Source organism: Labrus mixtus, chromosome 4 (assembly GCF_963584025.1).
Source record: "Labrus mixtus chromosome 4, fLabMix1.1, whole genome shotgun sequence".
Classification (NCBI taxonomy): domain Eukaryota; kingdom Metazoa; phylum Chordata; class Actinopteri; order Labriformes; family Labridae; genus Labrus; species Labrus mixtus.
The window spans coordinates 17,186,021-17,204,836 of record NC_083615.1 but is presented as its reverse complement, the minus strand read 5'-3'; the positions used below and the strand labels follow the sequence as shown (position 1 = coordinate 17,204,836).

General features: G+C 42.9%; 1 protein-coding gene across 1 annotated transcript in view; it reads right to left on the bottom strand.

Moving 5' to 3' along the window:
- Positions 1 to 18,816, bottom strand: part of LOC132972966 (metabotropic glutamate receptor 8-like) — a 139,491-nt gene that overhangs the window by 119,021 nt on the left and 1,654 nt on the right. Inside the window, exon 2 of the mRNA XM_061036127.1 lies at positions 13,742 to 14,556. Within this exon, the coding sequence (XP_060892110.1) occupies positions 13,742 to 14,284 (543 nt within the window). The 5' untranslated portion in view covers positions 14,285 to 14,556. The remainder of the gene's footprint in view (positions 1 to 13,741; positions 14,557 to 18,816) is intronic.

Here is an 18,816-nt window from a genome sequence, read left to right as displayed (position 1 = left end):
GCCTCCTGAGACGACAGCTCCTGCTCCGATGACGGCTCATTCGTGCAAAAAAAAACAATTTCCATCAGCAGCACTGCAAATGTCAGGTTCCCGTCTGCGCTCGTCAGCATCGTTCCACGGCGTGACTCAATGCACCGCCACATCAACAAAGCATTTCACAACATTGTCAGAGAGGGAGGGCGGCACGAGAGCCGAGCCTCCAGCTGGACTACGAACAACTGACCACCTAAAAAAAAAGATTCCGCCCGAGCAAAGCACGACCCTCCACCCATCCAGAAGCAAACTGCTAAAAAGCTTTTTGCCAAATAATGTTGAGAGAGCACTTTTTTTTTGTTTGTTTTACCGCTGGTGACATCCAGAAGCTTCTACGTGCAGAAACAAGAACTGAGCTCCTTCAGTTGGTGGCTCCAACTGTCCAGCGGCTTCCCGTCTCGACCAGTTCCTTCTATCCATGCCCAGCGCCATTTGTTTCTTAGTCCTTTGTCAACTTTCAACTTTTCTGACATCTTCTTCTCCAGGTTTCATGCATCGGTTTTCTATTTTGAAGCTGAGCATAACATCAACAACACACGACATCGCTAGATCCCACATTCCCACTGCTGCCAAGACCCGCCCTACTCTGCTTCTGATTGGCTAGAAACGTTAGTTAGGTTGAGAAACAGAGCTGCTTCACTTACATACCATTGGACGTTGAACTCCACATCAACTCTAACCTAATAACCGCATCCACAAAAAATCCCAATGCGTAGTTAAAAAAACAAGAAAACAATAATTTCCCCCCTCACAGCCGGAGAGAAGAATACTGTAAGCCTTGTGGACTAATGGACAATCAATCAGACAGACATTGTTTTGCTGATAGCATGACTAAAGAGCTGAATTCCCATGAAAATAATGTTAAACAGACTGGAGATCAAAATACATCGGAGCTGTCTTGAAACAAATCAAACTGTGACAAATCTGCTTTGTGTAATAATCTCTTTATCCTGCTTCACAGACACTCGGTGATGGACAGGAACACACTAAAGACTCGTCTCCTACGACTGTAAACACACACACACACACACACACACATAAAACACACACACAGCAGATCTATGAGACAGAGGCAGGCGGATGGAGATGGATCGGTTGGAGGTGATGAATGATCCGCAGCAGCTTTGACATTCACAAGGACAGGAAACAAAGCGTGTTGGACTCCCACGAGACGAGGACGAGTTCATTGAGATTCTCTGATCAAATGAACAGGAAGACGAAGACGAGGGGAGGATGAAGAGGGGGAGAAATATCTCAAACTCTGGATTAAAAATGTGGTTGAAGACGCTTTTTGTAGCCGTCGATATGACATCCACCTGTTCCGTCATTTACACAACGATTAACAAGTGATGAACATTAAGTATGCTGTGTCCTTTAACACATACTTAATGTTTTAATTCATTAGAAATCATGAAATACCTCGTTTTTAAAAATCAGTGTCACTCCAGATGTGGTGGTTCAGAGTCCATTCTTCCTGTTATTGTGTGAATAATCGTGAGTAAGAGTGTGTAGGAGGAGAGGTGACTGTCTCTAATCATCTGTGAATGTATCCTCACTAAAATCTGCTGCTCCTGCACCCTCAGCAGCTTGTGTTTCAGGTGTCAGAGGTTTCCTCCAGAAGTCCCCGCCTTCTTCCGTCCTGATCGGTGGACCGGTGGCCTACAGGCTCTCTCTCTTTTACGTAACAGTCATTATGGTGACCCCTGCTGCGGCCTCTCAGTGTTATTCTGGACTCGATTCAGGATGCGCTGAAGGAGGAGAAACCCTCCGCTGTGAGTCACAGCACCCGGGGGGGGGGGGGGGGGGCAGAGATGATGACCTGGCCGCTCTAACTGGGGAGGAAGTTCAAACACTTTGGCTGCCTTCCAGTTCACATTAAAGATTTAACTTTTTTTATTGTCTGTTATGACCCACAATCCTCTGCCAAGTGGCAAATACTGTACATCAAAATAACTGAGCTGCAGACAGCGAGGTCAGCTGGACTGTCACATAGAAAGTTCTGCTCAAGTACAGATTGACATAAAGAATTGTGCAGTGTTTTGGGAGGGATTGTGAACTGTAGCTTCATTTTGATGTAAATTCAGTTTTAAAAAAAAAACATTTTTATTTCGATTGAAACCTGGAAAATGCTGTTTTTTTTCTACATGTAGTTTCCATGACCATAAAGCTTTGATTCTTTGCTCCATGTTGTCTTTTTAGGTAAAATCTGAACTATGAATAACAAGATTTGCCTCTGGTAAAAACATTTGTTAAAGGCAATGGAGGAAGAAGTACTATAGTTTTCAACTGAGAGAATGACTTCCCTCCCATGTCCACAGAGTTGGTCACCTGTTTACTGCACTATGGAACTTTGGCCTCATCTGGCATGAAGTGCCTACAGCTTTACGGCTCGAGTTCACACAGCAGCCTTCAGCTACAAAAGCAGCCAGTCAGCCAGTCTCTGTGCTGTTTGGTACAATGATGAGAATAAGAGATGGAAGAGGACGGTGACGGATGAAGTTTAGGAGAGAAAAAGAGAGAGTGACCGAGCAAGAGGCTGAAGTAGAGTCAATATTGAACAGGCTTTTAACACGTTGGAGGGAGCTTTAGCACAGCATAGAGCTGTTGCATCCTATGTATTCTGGTCTCCATCTTTTGAGCCTGAAGTTAATTATATGTGTTATGGAGGCAGTTACAACAGAGAGAAAGTCTGTTGAATCACTTTTGGATGACACGTTCATGGATGCCTTTTTTCTGTTGTTGCGGTTTGACAAGTTCTTGGATCAGACTGGCATATAATCAAATGTGACACCCCTGTCAGCCAATCACAAATGAGTATTTTCGGTGACTTTGGTACGAGAAATTATTCATACATTTCTACATGCCTGTACTCAAATTTCTGCCCTGTCAGTGGTTTTGGAAACAGAAACAGAAACAGAGCACCAGAGAAATGCTGACTTCAGGAAATATCTGACATTTAGAAAAGGGAGGAAAAGGATGAAGAAGAGTTCTTTAATTTGGTCCAAAGTCTTTGGATATGATCAAGGGAAGTCTTTAAGAAGAGACAGAAAACATAAATATTCCCAGTTCCATCTCATTTGTAAATCTTTCTGCATGCAGATGTGATTTCTCACTGATGATCTCACTACTCTGAAATGTCGTTTAGAAATCCTAGCATATAGCACTGAATAAAATATTGAATCATTTCTAGAGAGTGTAATTAAATGATATCCGTCTGAGTGGATATGGATCCCAGTTTTCCTCCCTGATTATCTCAGTGTGTTTGTAATGAAACCAGCTGATTTCTGACCTTTATCACTGCAGCTGATGAGAATCTGCAGAGGTCACGCTGACCGCCCACTGACTCCACAGTAGTCTGTAATTTCACACATTTATCCGACTGCAGTCTAGACTTTTTGCGCCCACATGGATCTGATTTCTCGCCGTGCACTTGCATGCAGAGCTACCTGTTAATATAGATCAAATCATTGTTACAATCCCTCCAATGTGAGTAGCCTGGTCATTACAGTGGATTGTGTTCTGCTTGCTTTTGCTTTAATTTCAGTTTAGTACTTTTCAGTGCTATCAATGAATGATGGCGTTTCCACATTAGTCATATGATTGTTTCATACCGTGCATAAGCAGGATTGCTCCCCTCTCCCCCACTGGTCTGCGTTCAACATTGCAATGTACCCGAGTACACTTGTGTATGTGCACAGTCTGATACAGCAGGTGACAGTTTGCAAATCCGCCAAGAAGCAGAAAGAAGAAGACGACACAACCATGGCAACCACTCACAGGCTGAGTCCATCAGTCCAAGATGGACTAAATGTTTTCGTTATTTCTGAGACATCAACAACGACCTTCTTCCCATGCTGTAGGGATACGACGGTTTATGAAGCGACAGGAGCCGTTTAGAATTGTGTCGTAAAGCGGTCCACTTCCTTGTTTGAGCAAAGTAGCATTCAAATATCCTGCGGACCATACTTGAGTACACATGAATCATACCCTAGACCACCTCTTCAAGCAGACTCTGGCAAGGAGTCTGAGTACTTTGTACTGGGTACGTTAGTGTACACACTGTTCGAACCGGACTTTCGGGTCAAGATCCGGAGCCCGGGTCCCTAATGTGAAACCACCCTAAGATAACAGAGATGGTACTGACTCCTGGAGAGAAAAATCGTCAGGCACATTGAAGCAACTAGTTAACGCTGTGCACCAGGTGAAGTTTAGTAAGAAGACGGCACAACGCTACTTTGTCTGGTTCAGGTCAAAAGAAGTGCGTAACGTTCATGTCCTCTCTCATTCAGCCCTCTGAGAAAGAAAGACAATCATCACGTTTCCTAAAATATTCAACTTTTGAAATAAACTCTGCAAAAATAAATATTCCTCCAGGCCTTTCCTGCTTCTTCAGTGCTGTTTTATTTCCTGTTGTTAAGATAATGTTACTAAATCTTCCTTTTCAGTAGAATTCAATGTGAAACCGTGTAATAAAGTACCTTCCTGACACACACGTTTGTCTGCTTTTCAATGGAGTGGATTATTGAACACGAGATGGATTACAAATTGAAGCCATCAAAAAGAGCATAAAGCTTGAAAAAGCTTTATTAACACTGACAACAAAACAATGAGCATGATGGCTTCAGACAGCTTAACAAGCTCATTGAGAGACTCGTCCTAATGAATTGCTGCTTCAATGTGCAAATTTCCCCGGATTAAATTCCATTATCCACCCTCTCAATCTTTTTTTTCATTTCAGAGAGAAATTTCATTTGTTAGCCAACAATGAAGCAATCAGGTAATGTTGTCGGATCAGCCGGAGGACATCTCCTGCATACATTCACTTTAAAAGAAGATGGAGCTGCGGTCTCTGCCTCACATTCATTATGGATGTTAATGAGACGGGGACGATGATTGGATGTGATGCTGCTGCTCACACTGACACTGTTCAGGTCACAGTAGGGCTGCAAAAGTGATTGAAATACGACCCAAATTATAACTCGAGCAATTGGAATTTCCAAACCATAGAATCTGCATGAAGACAGCATTAAAACTGAGAAATCCGTTCTTAAAAATAATGCCGCTCTCAGGACTTTGTTATATGTTTCTATAGCACGGAGTCGAGTCATTTTGATGAATCTCTGTCCATCGTTCATAGCCATGTCAACTTTCCGACACAGGAGAGAACTCTGAAGTTATTTAAGACGAGTTAAAGTTAGATTTCAGTCATTGTAGACACGTTCAAATGTCTTCAAAACGCACTCAGCAAACCAAACTACATCGTTAAGCACTGACAATTTTGAGCACATTTGAACTGTTTTTCAAACCTTTGGACTGTTTGAGTTTAGTTCCATTTAACTGACTGGTTGAAATAAAATCCCTACACGCCCGAGTGTGTGACAGGCTCATCGGAGGAGGGTAAAACATAAAGACAAAGAGTTAGGCTCGCTTTATGCTAATCATTTACTAGCATAAAACGAGACGGTGTGCAGGAGCCTTTCTCATTTAACTGACTAGAAATTTAGTCAACTGGGAACAACACTTGAAGCAAGCGACAGCATAGTGCAGACCGGCTCCAAGGTTTCGTTCTTTGACGAGACTCCTTCTGCCTGAACGACCGACCAGTGTGTGCCAACAACGTGAAACCATGTCCCTTTTTGTGTTGCATGCTAAGCTTGAAAACGTTAACACACTACATCCTTTAATGAAATCAACAAAAAGACATGCTGTCTATATTGACACTCATGTACATGTACATTAACAATGTGTCAGACGCCTGTCAGCAGTGTAGGGATTTTTCTTTGTCCCACAGAGGAGCTGTTTTTATTCCCTCACATGAACCATCTGCTGCCTGTTTGTCAGGAGTTCACACAGAGCCGTGTGGTATGAGGAGGCAACACCTCAAGAGAGTGAAAGCAGCGACGGCTTTCACACGTCTTCAGACAGCAAAGATCGGCTCCCTGAAAACTTTGTTCGCTGTACATTCTGTCTTTTCTCTTCCTCAACCTTTCTGTATCATCAGCAACATAACACCTGTGTGATTTCTGCTGATCTTCATCACCTCATTCTGTCTGAGGATGAGCTGAGATCTCTTTGATCGATAATCTATCACAGAACAGAAAGATTCAGTCTGCAGAGAAACTCGACGAAACAAATCAGAAGAACAGAAAAATAAAACATGGATCCCAGGGAATCAGAAGGCCATTTAACTCGGTTTATTCGATGCATGAAATGTCACAGCTTTAATCCACCTTGATATTCTGTATTTAAGATATGGACCTGGAATGAAAGGGGTATTTTTGTTCTGCAGCAAAGGTGAGAAGGAGAGAAGTCCTGGACATCAGACGTAATTTCTGTCGCAAAAGAGAGAGAGCAGTCTGTCTCCCCCCCCCCTCCTCTCTAGAGTTGATGCTCACACAGGTTGTCATGTGATGGACACTGAAGCTTCAGTGTTTATCCAGCTCTGCATCGGTCTGTAAACCTTTCTGTGTTCTAACCTCTCTCCATTTTTCAAAAACATCTTCAATATTGATCCTAGTTTGAGCATGTTTCTGCTCGTGGAGCTCTTGCCCGCTTCCATCGCTGCAACACCTGTTGGTTTGACCTGATAACTGCTCTCATATCTGACAAACTGACGGGCGTCCAAAACGGCCTTGTGGGGGTGACTTAAAACTGCCTACCTTCTCTGGTCCAAACAAATCCAGAGCATTCAGGAGCAGAATCTAAAGTTAGAAGGAGGACATACTGGCTGCTGCATTGTTGTCAGAGAAGCCAGCACTTCAACATAGCATGTTTCCTTAATGTCTGATCATACAGTAAGATCACTTCATTTCAGTCAGTAGATATCTTACTGATTGCTCCTTTAAGCTTCAGGGTCTTGTACTGATGTTAACTGACAATGTCAACTTTATATAGATAAACTGGCCTAAATCCATGAGCACAATATTTTTTTATTGTTCAGGTGGTTTTTTTTGTTTTTTTAGTAGCGTGATGTCCCAGACAGTCACTGATGTTCCTGACAGGCAGTGGTACTTTTCTCTTCTTCTTCTATGGTTTCAGGCTCAGTCTGCCTCCTCCCTGTGACAGTTTAGATGGAACGATGCAGGAAAGGTTCGCTCTGTTTTCCTTCCTCGCTCAGTTATTGTCTCGCCTCCGTCATTTTTTATTTATTTTTTTCTGAGTTTTTGGCCGAGCCTGCAGCGCGCTCATAAACACAGACTCTGCGTCTCTGCCTCTCCCACGCAGGTATGGAAACTTAACGCAGCAGCTCAAGCGACTGTCGCAGCAGAGCGTCCTCTTGGACACCAGGCCGGCCTCAGACTGTGTGTGTGTGAGAGAGAGAGAGAGAGAGAAAGATGGATGTGCAAATGTTATGCAAATGTGCTGAGAGCATATCACAGTTTCAGATGGAGTATCTCACCTCTGACACTCTGTGAAGAATCTGAAGAATATGCAGAGAGTTTTGTTCGCAGGAAAACCGATGATTTAAAGATTCGAAGAGGCAGAATATGTCAAGTAATAGTTCAGGTACCTCACGCTGGCAGTGATAACAAAGAGTCAAGCTATATTGTAAATATAAAAGTCAGCAACCCTGTACAGTGTGTGCCAATTGAGACGTGCTACTCAGATCTATGTCGTATTCTGAACCAGGCTGTAAATATGTTAATATCTGTTTTTGTGAATGGTTGTGTATGTGACTTCCTATCCTTCTGCAGACAGCCTCAAGCGGGCACTTGTCAAACTGTACAGGATTTTGCTCCTTAAACCTCCACATTTTCTCGACATTGCCACGTGATGCTCTAAAGTTGCATGCAAAATGGACAATGTGCTGTGGTTTGAAAGAAAAAACTGAATCTGGCCCATCTCGACTTCTTCTAGCTGTAATGTCTAGATGACATTGTAACTTTTAGCTCATTAAGTATCCAGCCTTTTGACTGTGTGCTGTTCTCCCCTGAAGGTTTATCACTCATACAAACGTACTAACGTGTTCCGACGTGAATGTGGGCGGTGTTTATTTCCAGGCGAGGTGTCAGTGTAATACACAGTGGGAGAAACCTGACTGATAAATTGTTTAATTCTCCACAGCGACACTGTCAGACTCCCTCGATGTTGCTCCTCTTTTGAGTGATGATACGACCTGAATCTGCAGTTTGTGTTAATTTCAGGAAATATTGCGGATCTGGACTGACTCTATGTAGGAGGTCACAGCAACGGATTTGTGTCTAATCATGTTGAGAGATTTTCTTTTAATCTATTCATATTTCCAAAACCAATATTTGGAGTCAATATCTTTTATTAGTTCATATTTGTATCACATAAATATCACTGCTGAAGCCAATAGACTGTAAATATTAATGGAGCCTGAGTGACGTCACCCATCTGTTCCTGCAGGGTGCTTTGGAGTCCCATCAATGGCGGTCTCAATAAACTCACCCCCGTACAGTGTGTGCTAATCGAGACGTGAGCTAATCAGACCTATTCATTTTTTTGAACCAGGCTGTAAACATGTTAATTTCTGCTGTAAGAAATTGCTTTTTTGAATGGGTGTGTATGTGACTTCCTGTGCTTCGGCAGCCAGCCTCTAGTGGACACTCGATGAACTGCAGGATTTTACACTTCCACGTTGGCTTCATTTTTGAACAATGGAGGTTGCAGCTTGGGTATGACAGACACTTGGAATAACAATGTGAGCCTGCCAGTGACAGAAACAAGTACTTTTAGTGGGTGTGCTTTAAGCGGATGCATTCCCCATGGAAGCAATTGCAGCAATTACAGGCTGCAAGCTGAAGTAATGTACTGAAGCAATTCTAAAATGGATGTACATATTCTTCATTTAGACAAAGAAATATTTAAACAATGCCCAAGCTCCGACGATTTTCAATTCCATATAACTTGAGAAAATTAAATGCAGCCTAACAGCCAACAGCAGTCGTCTGTCTGTCCGAGTCCTGACTGCAGCTGAGGGTGTTGACAGAGCTGGTGAGTGGCAGCCGGGTGAGGAAACATCTGCATCAGCAGATCTGGCCCCCCCCTCCTCCCTCCCAGGGGCGTCTCCAGCTAATTTTAGATAAGTGATGTTGTTGGGCCTTTCTGTCCTCATTAAGCCAGCCGGGCTCCAACACATACACATGAATCATAGGGCTTCATCACTAATTTAACGCAGTGGAATTTGTTTGCTGCTCTGCACACTAACACGCCGCCTCCAGATACAGTCTGTCTGCACGCACCACAGAAGAAGAAGCAGAGGCAACAGCTGGGCTCAACTCTTTATGTCAGCACAGCGAGGGAAACATTCGTCTGAAAATGTTATCTGGCACAGCGTGAGCATGAAACTAATGAAGAAATGGAGACGGAGCATGTTACCAACACCACAGAGTGACATCTTTTTTAAGTTTTAGTGAAGCCAGTCGGATCTGTCAAAAGTTAAAGCCACAAGGAACTCAAGACTACAACCACACAGAGGGGGGGAAATCATTAGCCCCAGGAGAGAAATAAAGCCTGTTTTAAACAGACTAAAAGCTGGATGTAACATTTACTACCCATAAAGACGACTATGGCTGCCATTTTACAAAAATATTAAAAACTGGTTCATGATAACGTTTTGTTATCGACTATATAAAGAATTTCTTTCATCCATCCATTATCTAGACCGCTATTCCCCGTTTGGGGTCGTGTGGAGTTGGAGCCGATCCCAACTGTCATTGGGCAAGAGGCAGGGTACACCCTGGACTGGTCACCTGTCAATCACATGGCACTCTCACATTCACACCCACGGGCAATTTAGAGTCACCTATTAAGCTTACGAGCATGTCTTTGGACTGTGGGAGGCACGGGGAGAACATGCAAATCAACACAGAAAGGCTCCTGTCCGACGGGGGTTCAAGCCAGGAACTTCCTCGCAGTGAGGCAACAGCGCTAACCACTGCACCACAAAGCAGCCAAAACTGTTAATTTGCAATAATTGTTAATTTTAGCGTTGATAGAGTGACAAAAATGATGATGAGGTGGCATTTCTCCAAAATCACTTTGCATGTCAACACAATGCTTTTTAAGTTAAAAGGTTCTGAGACACCGTGAACGGAGCAGTTTAATACATTCTTACATACATTCCAATTAGTAAGGGAGGTTTCACATTAGGGAGTCAGGGACTCGGATCCTAGTTGACCCCAAAGTCTGGTTCATTTGATCAGTGTGAACACAAACGTACCATTCTCGTACTGAACTCAATTTACCGTGCCCGAGACCACATCTTCAAGGGGACTCACGATTAATGTGTACTCGAGTACGGTCCGCGGGAGATGTGAACGCAACCGTGCCCAAATAAGGAAGTGGACCGCTTTATGACGTCATTCTAAACGGCTCCTGTTGCTTGAAAAACCTTTGTATCCGGGGCGCTGGTGGCGCAGTGGTTTGTGTGCGCGTGCCCCATGTATGGAAGCATTGCTCCTCCAAGCGGGCGGCCCAGGTTCGAATCCCACCTGTGGCTCCTTTCCCGCATGTCATTCCCTACTCTCGCTCCCTGATTTCCAACTCTATCCACTGTCCTGTCTCTCCATTAAAGGCACAAAAAGACTAAAAAAAAGAAAAAGAAAAAACCTGTATGGCACGGGCCAGTTTCATACTCTGAGCTGCATGTTAGATGTGGACGTACAGAGAGGGTCGTTGTTGCCAAGTGTACTCGGGAATAGAGCAATGTTACTAATTTGAACGCAGACCAGCGGGGCAATCTTGCTTGGGCACGGTACCAAACAATTGTAACTAATGTGAAAATGCTTTAAAATAAATATCACAGTTACAACATCAACATGTCCAAATCCTAATTTTTATCCCAGTTTTATCATTTTGAAAACTTGTTCATTTTAGGGGTTGAAATGTGACAGAATTGTTGATTGTTGCAGCATTTGTACAAACTCATTTTGAAGGTAAATCTGGTCTAAATAAAGACGGTATTTCAGCCCATTTCATTGCTCATACAAAAATCATTTATACAACACTATACGAGCTGTGGGATCCATAGAAATCGCAGAGAGAAGGTATAAACATTCACCAAAGAAGAAGAAAAAAGAAGACTGAGCATGTGCAGGTTATCAAGCCATACAGCTTTGCCTAATCAGAAAGACCCATGGGTGCTGAAGTAGTTTTCATTTCAATTTCATCGCTAACAGGAGTGAAAATGGTGGAGAGACACTGATGAGTTCAAAAGCAGGTCTACTTCCTGTATGACAGTGATGCACTGCTCACTTACGAATTCATTTTAGCTGCTACAAATGTGAGCTGCATCTTGAAAATCACCTTTTATGAATGCCTTAGTCCTGGACGTCTCTTCAATGGAAAAATGCTTGCTGGGATCACTCAGTCCACCAAGCTCCGTCTCTCAGCTCTTCTTTCTTACAGGTATCAATCAACTGCGTCATCATCCAGGTAATCCTGCCTTTGTTGTCAGAGCTTCATGTCCTTAATACCTGCACATCAGCCGTCTTCTTTTTTAATCTTCTGCAAAACTGTCATTCAACCTTCTTTTTAACAGCACACAGCACACAGCCTCAGACAAGTCAAGTTCTCATTATCATTATTTAAGTAACTTTTCATTACTTGCAAGAGGAGCACCTGCACATGGTTGTTTGAGGCTACAATAGTTAACTCAGTTGGCATTACATGTCAGCCGTGACCAGGAAAAGAGATATCTGGAAGTACTTTGACAGAAAAGGCGATGGTACTGTGCAGTTCAAGGTGCGTGGCATTAAACTTGCATATCATGGAAATACTAGTTCAATGCCTAAACACATGCACTTAAAGCACAAGGAGACAAAAACTGCATCATTTGGTAGCCCTGTTAGCTCATGTCGTTGTGATGATACCAGAGCGAAGAAGATTAACCTGCTAATAACCCAAATGTTGACTGGATATATGCTCCCAATAAAATGTATTGAAGGCGAAAGCATCCATGAGCGGATGGCGTTTTTTGGAGTCGGAGCTAACTGGGGACTGAGTTGCACTGTGTGGACAAAGTGGCTGCTACTACGGACACGTGGACAAACAGATTTTCAACCGAATATCAACGTTGAAACCTGGTAAGTGCTCACTGGCTATGTGCACTTCAATAAGTTTCATGTTGGTCTGTAATAGACTTTCAGACAGTTGTGATCTTACAAAATAAAGCTGGTACGTCCATTTGTTAAACTCAATTCTACGTTAAGACATCTGTCTGAATTTGTAAAGTGAGGCTCAAACATTAAAGAACAAGAGGAACACTATTTTTGCATGGAGTGAACTTTAAACTCGACAGAATTAAAGTAATGAAACGTGTCATTTGGTGTTAAATATGGAGAGGCACCAGTGCTGAGAATTGCATTGAATTTTCCACAGCTTAAACCACCATAACAGTATCTGAAAAAGAACATTTTCTCAGTTACAAGTCAACCCTCAAAGTTCACGGTGTTTTACTACGACTGACAGCAGACTGGCAGTTAACATTCAGTCATGTTGTCAGAGCATCACCTCTCATTCATCTGTTTCTCTCAAGCAGGAAGCTTTAATCCAGAAACAAGATTAAGTAAGAGTGTGAAACAGCCAGTGTTTCTCATCTGATCCGTCTGTCTTCTCTGATTTAAAGCTGCTGTTTCTCTCCACATCTGCATGGAGGTTGTCATGAAGACGAATTGTAGATTTAAAAGTGTGCACTCACCCAATCGGAGAGGCTCTATAAGAAAATTATCTTCCTCTCGGTGTGTAAAACTAGCCTAAAAGACTTAAACACTAGTTCAACAATTCAACTTTAGTCACATTACTGAAGAGAATCACAATCACATCAACAAACAAGTAAGAACACCATGAGAAGACATTGTCCCACAAACATACTGTATGAAAGGAGTTGATGGAGTGTCTGTAAAATCCTCTATTTGTCTTGTGATCTGCTCCTGAGGACTCAAGTTCAAGTTGGGCATTTTAACCGTCGCCATCTTGGCTGGGTAATTGTTTTTGGACATCTAGGATCCACCCTTTTGTCTAAATATGCCTTTATCCTTGTTGACAGGCTGCTCCAGTAGTGGCATACCCTGCCTTATACACCATCTTTCAGACATTTTCTAGTTTGGGATCTGTCCATCCATCCATCCATCAATCCATCCATCCATCCATCCATCCACCTAAATAGGACCACCATCTACAAAATTGACATGATGCTGTGTTGACAAAGACTTGAAACCAGCTATCAAAACCATTGACTTCTTAAAAAATTGTTTACTGAGAAGCAGACTCATTTTCTTAACCCTTTTCAAACAAAAACTTTTGCAACAAGTGAAGTCGCCCCCTACTGGTCATTAGAAGAATGCAGGCACTTCTTGCAGTGGCTATACTTATAAAACCAAGAAGACGACATCAACTTCTTAAATCCAGTCCAGAAAATCTGCAATTGTGCCTCAAGGTTTTGTTATTTAGCAGGTTTTTCTCCATGTTAAACATTCAAAATCAGACTCTCTGTGTCCTTTTATCTTTGGACAGGATTAACTGATCAACTCCTGGGTACAATATCGTTATTTCAGAGCTGCTAAGAGATTTAATACCTTAAGACTCATCCTGTCAAGAAAACAATGGAGACAACAGAGAGAACTTTTCATTTTTAATCGCTTTGACAATTCATCCAATTGACCAAGGATTAGCTTCCCAGAGCAGTACAGCAGCGATCGCAGTGATTCAACAGCAGAAATATCATCTGTCAGCATTCTCTTACCTTAAACAGTCGTAAGATGTTGGCCACCATGATGGACACAGAGCTGGCCGACGCCCCGATGACACCCACCACTTTATCCGGCTTAGCAAAGATGGGCGGGTCTCCATTAGCACAGCGGACATCAGTGCTGTCCCTTTCGATAAGTGCCTGGACAAAGGTGAGCGACTGCTCCAGGGCGTAGGTGTCGCGAGAGCACGTGTCCAGGATGCGTGCACCGAGTGTCACGTTGGGCAGCAGCTCTGGGTCCTTGTTGATGAGGTCGATGGCAAATAGCATGGCCTCAAGCCTGTGGATGCCCTTCTCCTTCTTTAGCTCGCCACAGGGAACGCCCCTTTCGCCACGAGCATGCACAGGGAACAAGCCTCCCAGGATGATGTCACCGTCCAGCCGGACTGAATGGGCGTACTCTTGCTGTGGCTGCTGGGAGTCTGCAGGGACTGCAGGCTTTTGAGACGCCAAACCAAGCAGCCAGTAGCTCTTAAGCATCAGCAGCGATAGGAAGCAGTGGCTGGTGACCCTCGGGGCTTTCAAACCCCTCGCCATTCTTCGTGTAGGCGAGCAGACGAGAAAGAGAGCGGTGGTATGATTGAACAATCAACAGGCTGGTTCCTGAAGCGGTGGTCGCGCGTGGTGTGGCGAGGATAAGATGGGCCTGATCATGGAGTCCCCCGTCAACAAGGGCCTGGGAAATCCACAGGGAGGAGGCCTACCCAACCTGAACGCTGACCCGGGGGTTTCCTATGGTCCAGGTTCATTTGTCAGACATGTCTGAGGAGAGCTCCAGGGTCGCAGCAGCTTCACATTGTTCCACAAACCTGATGGAGATTCAGAGAAAACAATTAAAGCAATGCAATGCATCAGAGATCGCTCGAGCAGAAATTCTTACAACTGGGGAACAAGAAAAGAACTGGGATGCTCACTGCATCAACATATTCTGAATTCCCAACTAGATGTTTCCAGTTATTCAATACTTGCCTTATTAGACACGTTATACCCTCAAAAGACACATATTTGACCTGTGCTCCCTGAAATAAATTCATCATTCAGTTTGGACCAGTTCATTCCCAATGAATCAGTGGTTTCTTTCAGATAGGAAAATGATGAAAGGTAGATTTTAATGGCATCCAAACAGATTTCCTCTGTGTACAAGAACCTGATTGATTTTGTCTTTTTTTTTTTAAAGCCAATATGAAACAGATTTCAGAGAACAATTCAAATATGTTATATAGCTGAATATGAAAAATAATATGCGTAGATTTTTGCATTGCATTTTGACCAAACAGAACTTAGTTGCATAACTTATATACAGTATCACCAAGCTGAACCACTCCAACCAGAGCTGGCAATTTACAGTTTACACCACGATAATCCCAAACTTGCACAAACACACCAAATTTGTTTTCAGACAAACAAATATTGCAAGGCAAGAGGAGTAACCAAGTTTAGAGATGTTGTTTCATAATACTAATTCACCTTTTCTTCAATAATAATAAAAGCTTCATACATAAATCACAGCAGCCAAGAGTGCACTTAAGGAGTGTTTGGGCCAACGGTTAAGCGCTCAAGCGCTCTCTGAGGTCATTCTTAACTCAAAACAGCACTACAGTATGTTTGTCTCAGGGGTTTGTTTCACATGACTAGTTTCAGATGAGCAAGAACAACGATTTAACAACCTCATTAACTTGGGACGTTGTGTAAAATGTAAATAAAACCACAACATGATATTTTGCAAAACGTGTGCTCTGTCTCTAAAAGGTCTCCTGGGTTTCCCTCATTCACTCTCTGACTCTCCGTCCCTTGATCTGTCTGGCTCTGTTTCTGGCACTCAGGTTCTCTGGTATGGGGACTGGATCATACACGGCAGGTCTGACTTTGCTTGGTTTCCTCGGTTCCATTCAGCACATACACAGACACACTCATGCATGCTCTACACTGTTGATAACACATTATGCTGAGTTACTGTGCCGTCATGACCACAAATTGCAGCCACCACCAATACCCACTGCATGTGACCTAATGCAATTGATTATACACCCAGATTCATTGTGTACTGCAAGCGACCAATTTGTCGCTTAAATGTCACATATTCTCCTCCTCTTCAAGAAGTGTAAATAAGTCTCAGAGCTCCCCACAACATGTCTGTGAAGTTTCTTAATCCACTCTGATCCTGTATTTGATCATGCCTATAAACCCCTCTATTTCAGCACTGCTCAGAACAGGCTGTTTCTGTGTCTGTAGCTTTAAATGTAAATGAGCTGTGTCTGACCACGCCCCCTCTCTGGAAGGGCTTGGTTGTCTCGCTCTTTCTCACTCCATATCCTATTGTTTACGGTGAGAAGGCAGACTCAGAGGGCAGAACAAACACCTAGCTGTGGGAGTGTCACCCACCAGGGGGAGGGGTTACTGCCCTTTGTGATGTCATGAAGGGAAAATCTCCAAATGGCCTGTTTGAGCACACATTTTCTGAAAAGTGGAGCAGGTAAAAGACGGAGAGGATGGACTTTTCTCATCATTGGGGGGTTTGTAGATGGACTAGGGACACATATTAGTGTTAGAAAAACATGGTGGAGTGTATTTTCCATAATATGTGACCTGCAAAACATGTTAGTTAAAGTAAGTAAACAAGAAAGGCAATAAAGATATTAAAAGTAAACCTTATCAACAATATTCAACACAAAGCAAACAGTGCATGTTCTAAAGTGAGTAGAATTATTCAATAATTCATGTTCCTTAAACACCGACTTCGCAGTCTTTCAGTGCAAAGTGTCTTGTATCAAAGACGAAATGTCAGACATTTGGTGACGTCGGACGCCTCAAATGTCACTGGTGCTTCGAAAGGCATTTCATCCACAGAGTGGGACTCATCTCAGGAGGAGATGCGACTGCGTACAGGGAGGAGGTCTTAAGGCTGTGAGCATGGTGCGCAGAGAACAATCTCATTCTCAACACCTCCAAGACCGAAGAGCTGATCTTACATCTCAGGAAAAAACAAATCTGACATTCAGCCCATCAACATCAACGGGGACAGTGTAGAGAGGGTTTTCGGGCCCAGTTTCCTGAACACACACATTGATGAGTTCCTGACCTGTAAAACAAACAGCAGAGACTGTGTTTCCTGAGAATTTTTCTGTTGGTGTCCTTCTATCGGTGCTCCACAGAGTCTGCAATGAGCTATGGCATATCGCTGTGGTTCGCTTGTTGCTCTGTATCAGACAGGAAAGCGCTCCAGAGGGTCATTATCACCCCCCCCCCCCTCCCCGCTCCCCCCCAAAAAAAATTAATAAATAAATCATTGGATGCCCTTTTCTCGCCCTTGAGGACATTTACAGATTGCACTGCCTCAGGAGAGCCCACAGCATTCCCAGTGACTCATCCCACCCAGGACACCATTCTTTTGAACTGATAGTGTTGAAGGACTCTCAAATCAAAAACAGTTTTTACCCCAGGGCCATTATGGCACTAAATGCTGCTCCAATGTGACTGCCTTTTGAATGTTTCTCTCACCTGAGCAATAGCTCCTGAATTAGAAATACACTTTGAATGTGACATATATAAGTTATACTAGTTATTTTTGTTCATATCACTACTTCATATCAACTGTGTGATTGGCACTTTGTTATATAAGAAGGGAGACGAATAACTAAGAAATATAACCATGCACATTCATGGTCATAATCATTACATTTCTACCTGATACCAAGTCATACAGTAATGAACTTAAAGTACATTAAAGTTAAAAGACATGAGCACAAAATATTACTGATACCACACCACAAAATTGTATTAATGTTTGACATCTGGGGAAATATATGTAAAGGCTTTATGACAATGTAAGGTAATTTAATTAAAATATATTGCTTCAAGGTATAAATATTTAATGCAATCTTAGCAAAGTATAAAGATAGATTTATTTAATTGTGCACAGACTTCATGGACATGTTAGACGAGAACTGTAAGTTTAAACACTACCAGATCACCATGTTTGCTGAATAAGACGCTTATAGGAGCAATATGTAACTCTGACACCTAGTGTATGAAATGGGTACTGCAGTCAAAATTTAAAACATGGTAGAGAGCTGTCTCCCCCCGCCCCCTCCTCTCTAGAGTTGATGCTCACACAGGTTGCCATGTGGTGGACACTGAAGCTTCAGTGTTTATCCAGCTCTGCATCGGTCTGTAAACCTTTCTGTGTTCTAACCTCTCTCCATTTTTCAAAAGCATCTCCAACATTGATCCTAGTTTGAGCACGTTTCTGCTCGTGGAGCTTATTAGAAACATGCAGAGGCTTTTTAGGTCGGGTACAATCACTTCTATCTGAACCAGTTCTCTTGCCCGCTTCCATCACTGCAACACCTGTTGGTTTGACCTGATAACTGCTCTCATATCTGGCAAACCGAGGGGCGTCCAAAACGGCCGTGTGGGGGGTGCCTTAAAACGGCCTACCTTCTCTGGTCCAAACAAATCCAGAGCATCCAGGACCAGAATCTAAAGTTAGAAGGAGGACATACTGGCTGCTGCATTGTTGTCAGAGAAGCCAGCACTTCAACATAGCATGTTTCCTTAATGTCTGATCATAAAGTAAGGTCACTTTATCATTTCACTCATTACACATCTTACAGATTTATCCTTTAAAGCTTTGACTTTTTTTCAGCACAGGTAGAAAACATCATGAGGCTTCATCACCAGTTGAATTAAAAGTTTGTGCTCAAACTATAAGTTTACCTGTTTGTGTTTTCTGCTCCATATTTGAGTCCTCCATTAACAAAAAGATGCACTGTTTAGTAAAGATGGCCTTTTGTATCTGTGGACCAGACCAACTGACTATATTTGAGGAGGACCTGGAACCCTTGTTAAATCTGATTGTTAAAGACGCTGATGTAGATGGCTCCTCTTATTGGTCCTTTCAAATAGATTGCTGCTTCTGGATTGGATAATTGATGACATTAGCCTTTTTAAACCTCAGCTGACTGCTGCCCACTCTTTCTTTCACCTGCTGCCACTTCCAACAAAGCCAGCATTAGGTCTGTGTATTAAAGATTGGAGCCGAGTTGTACTTACTCTCTGATGCTCATCGC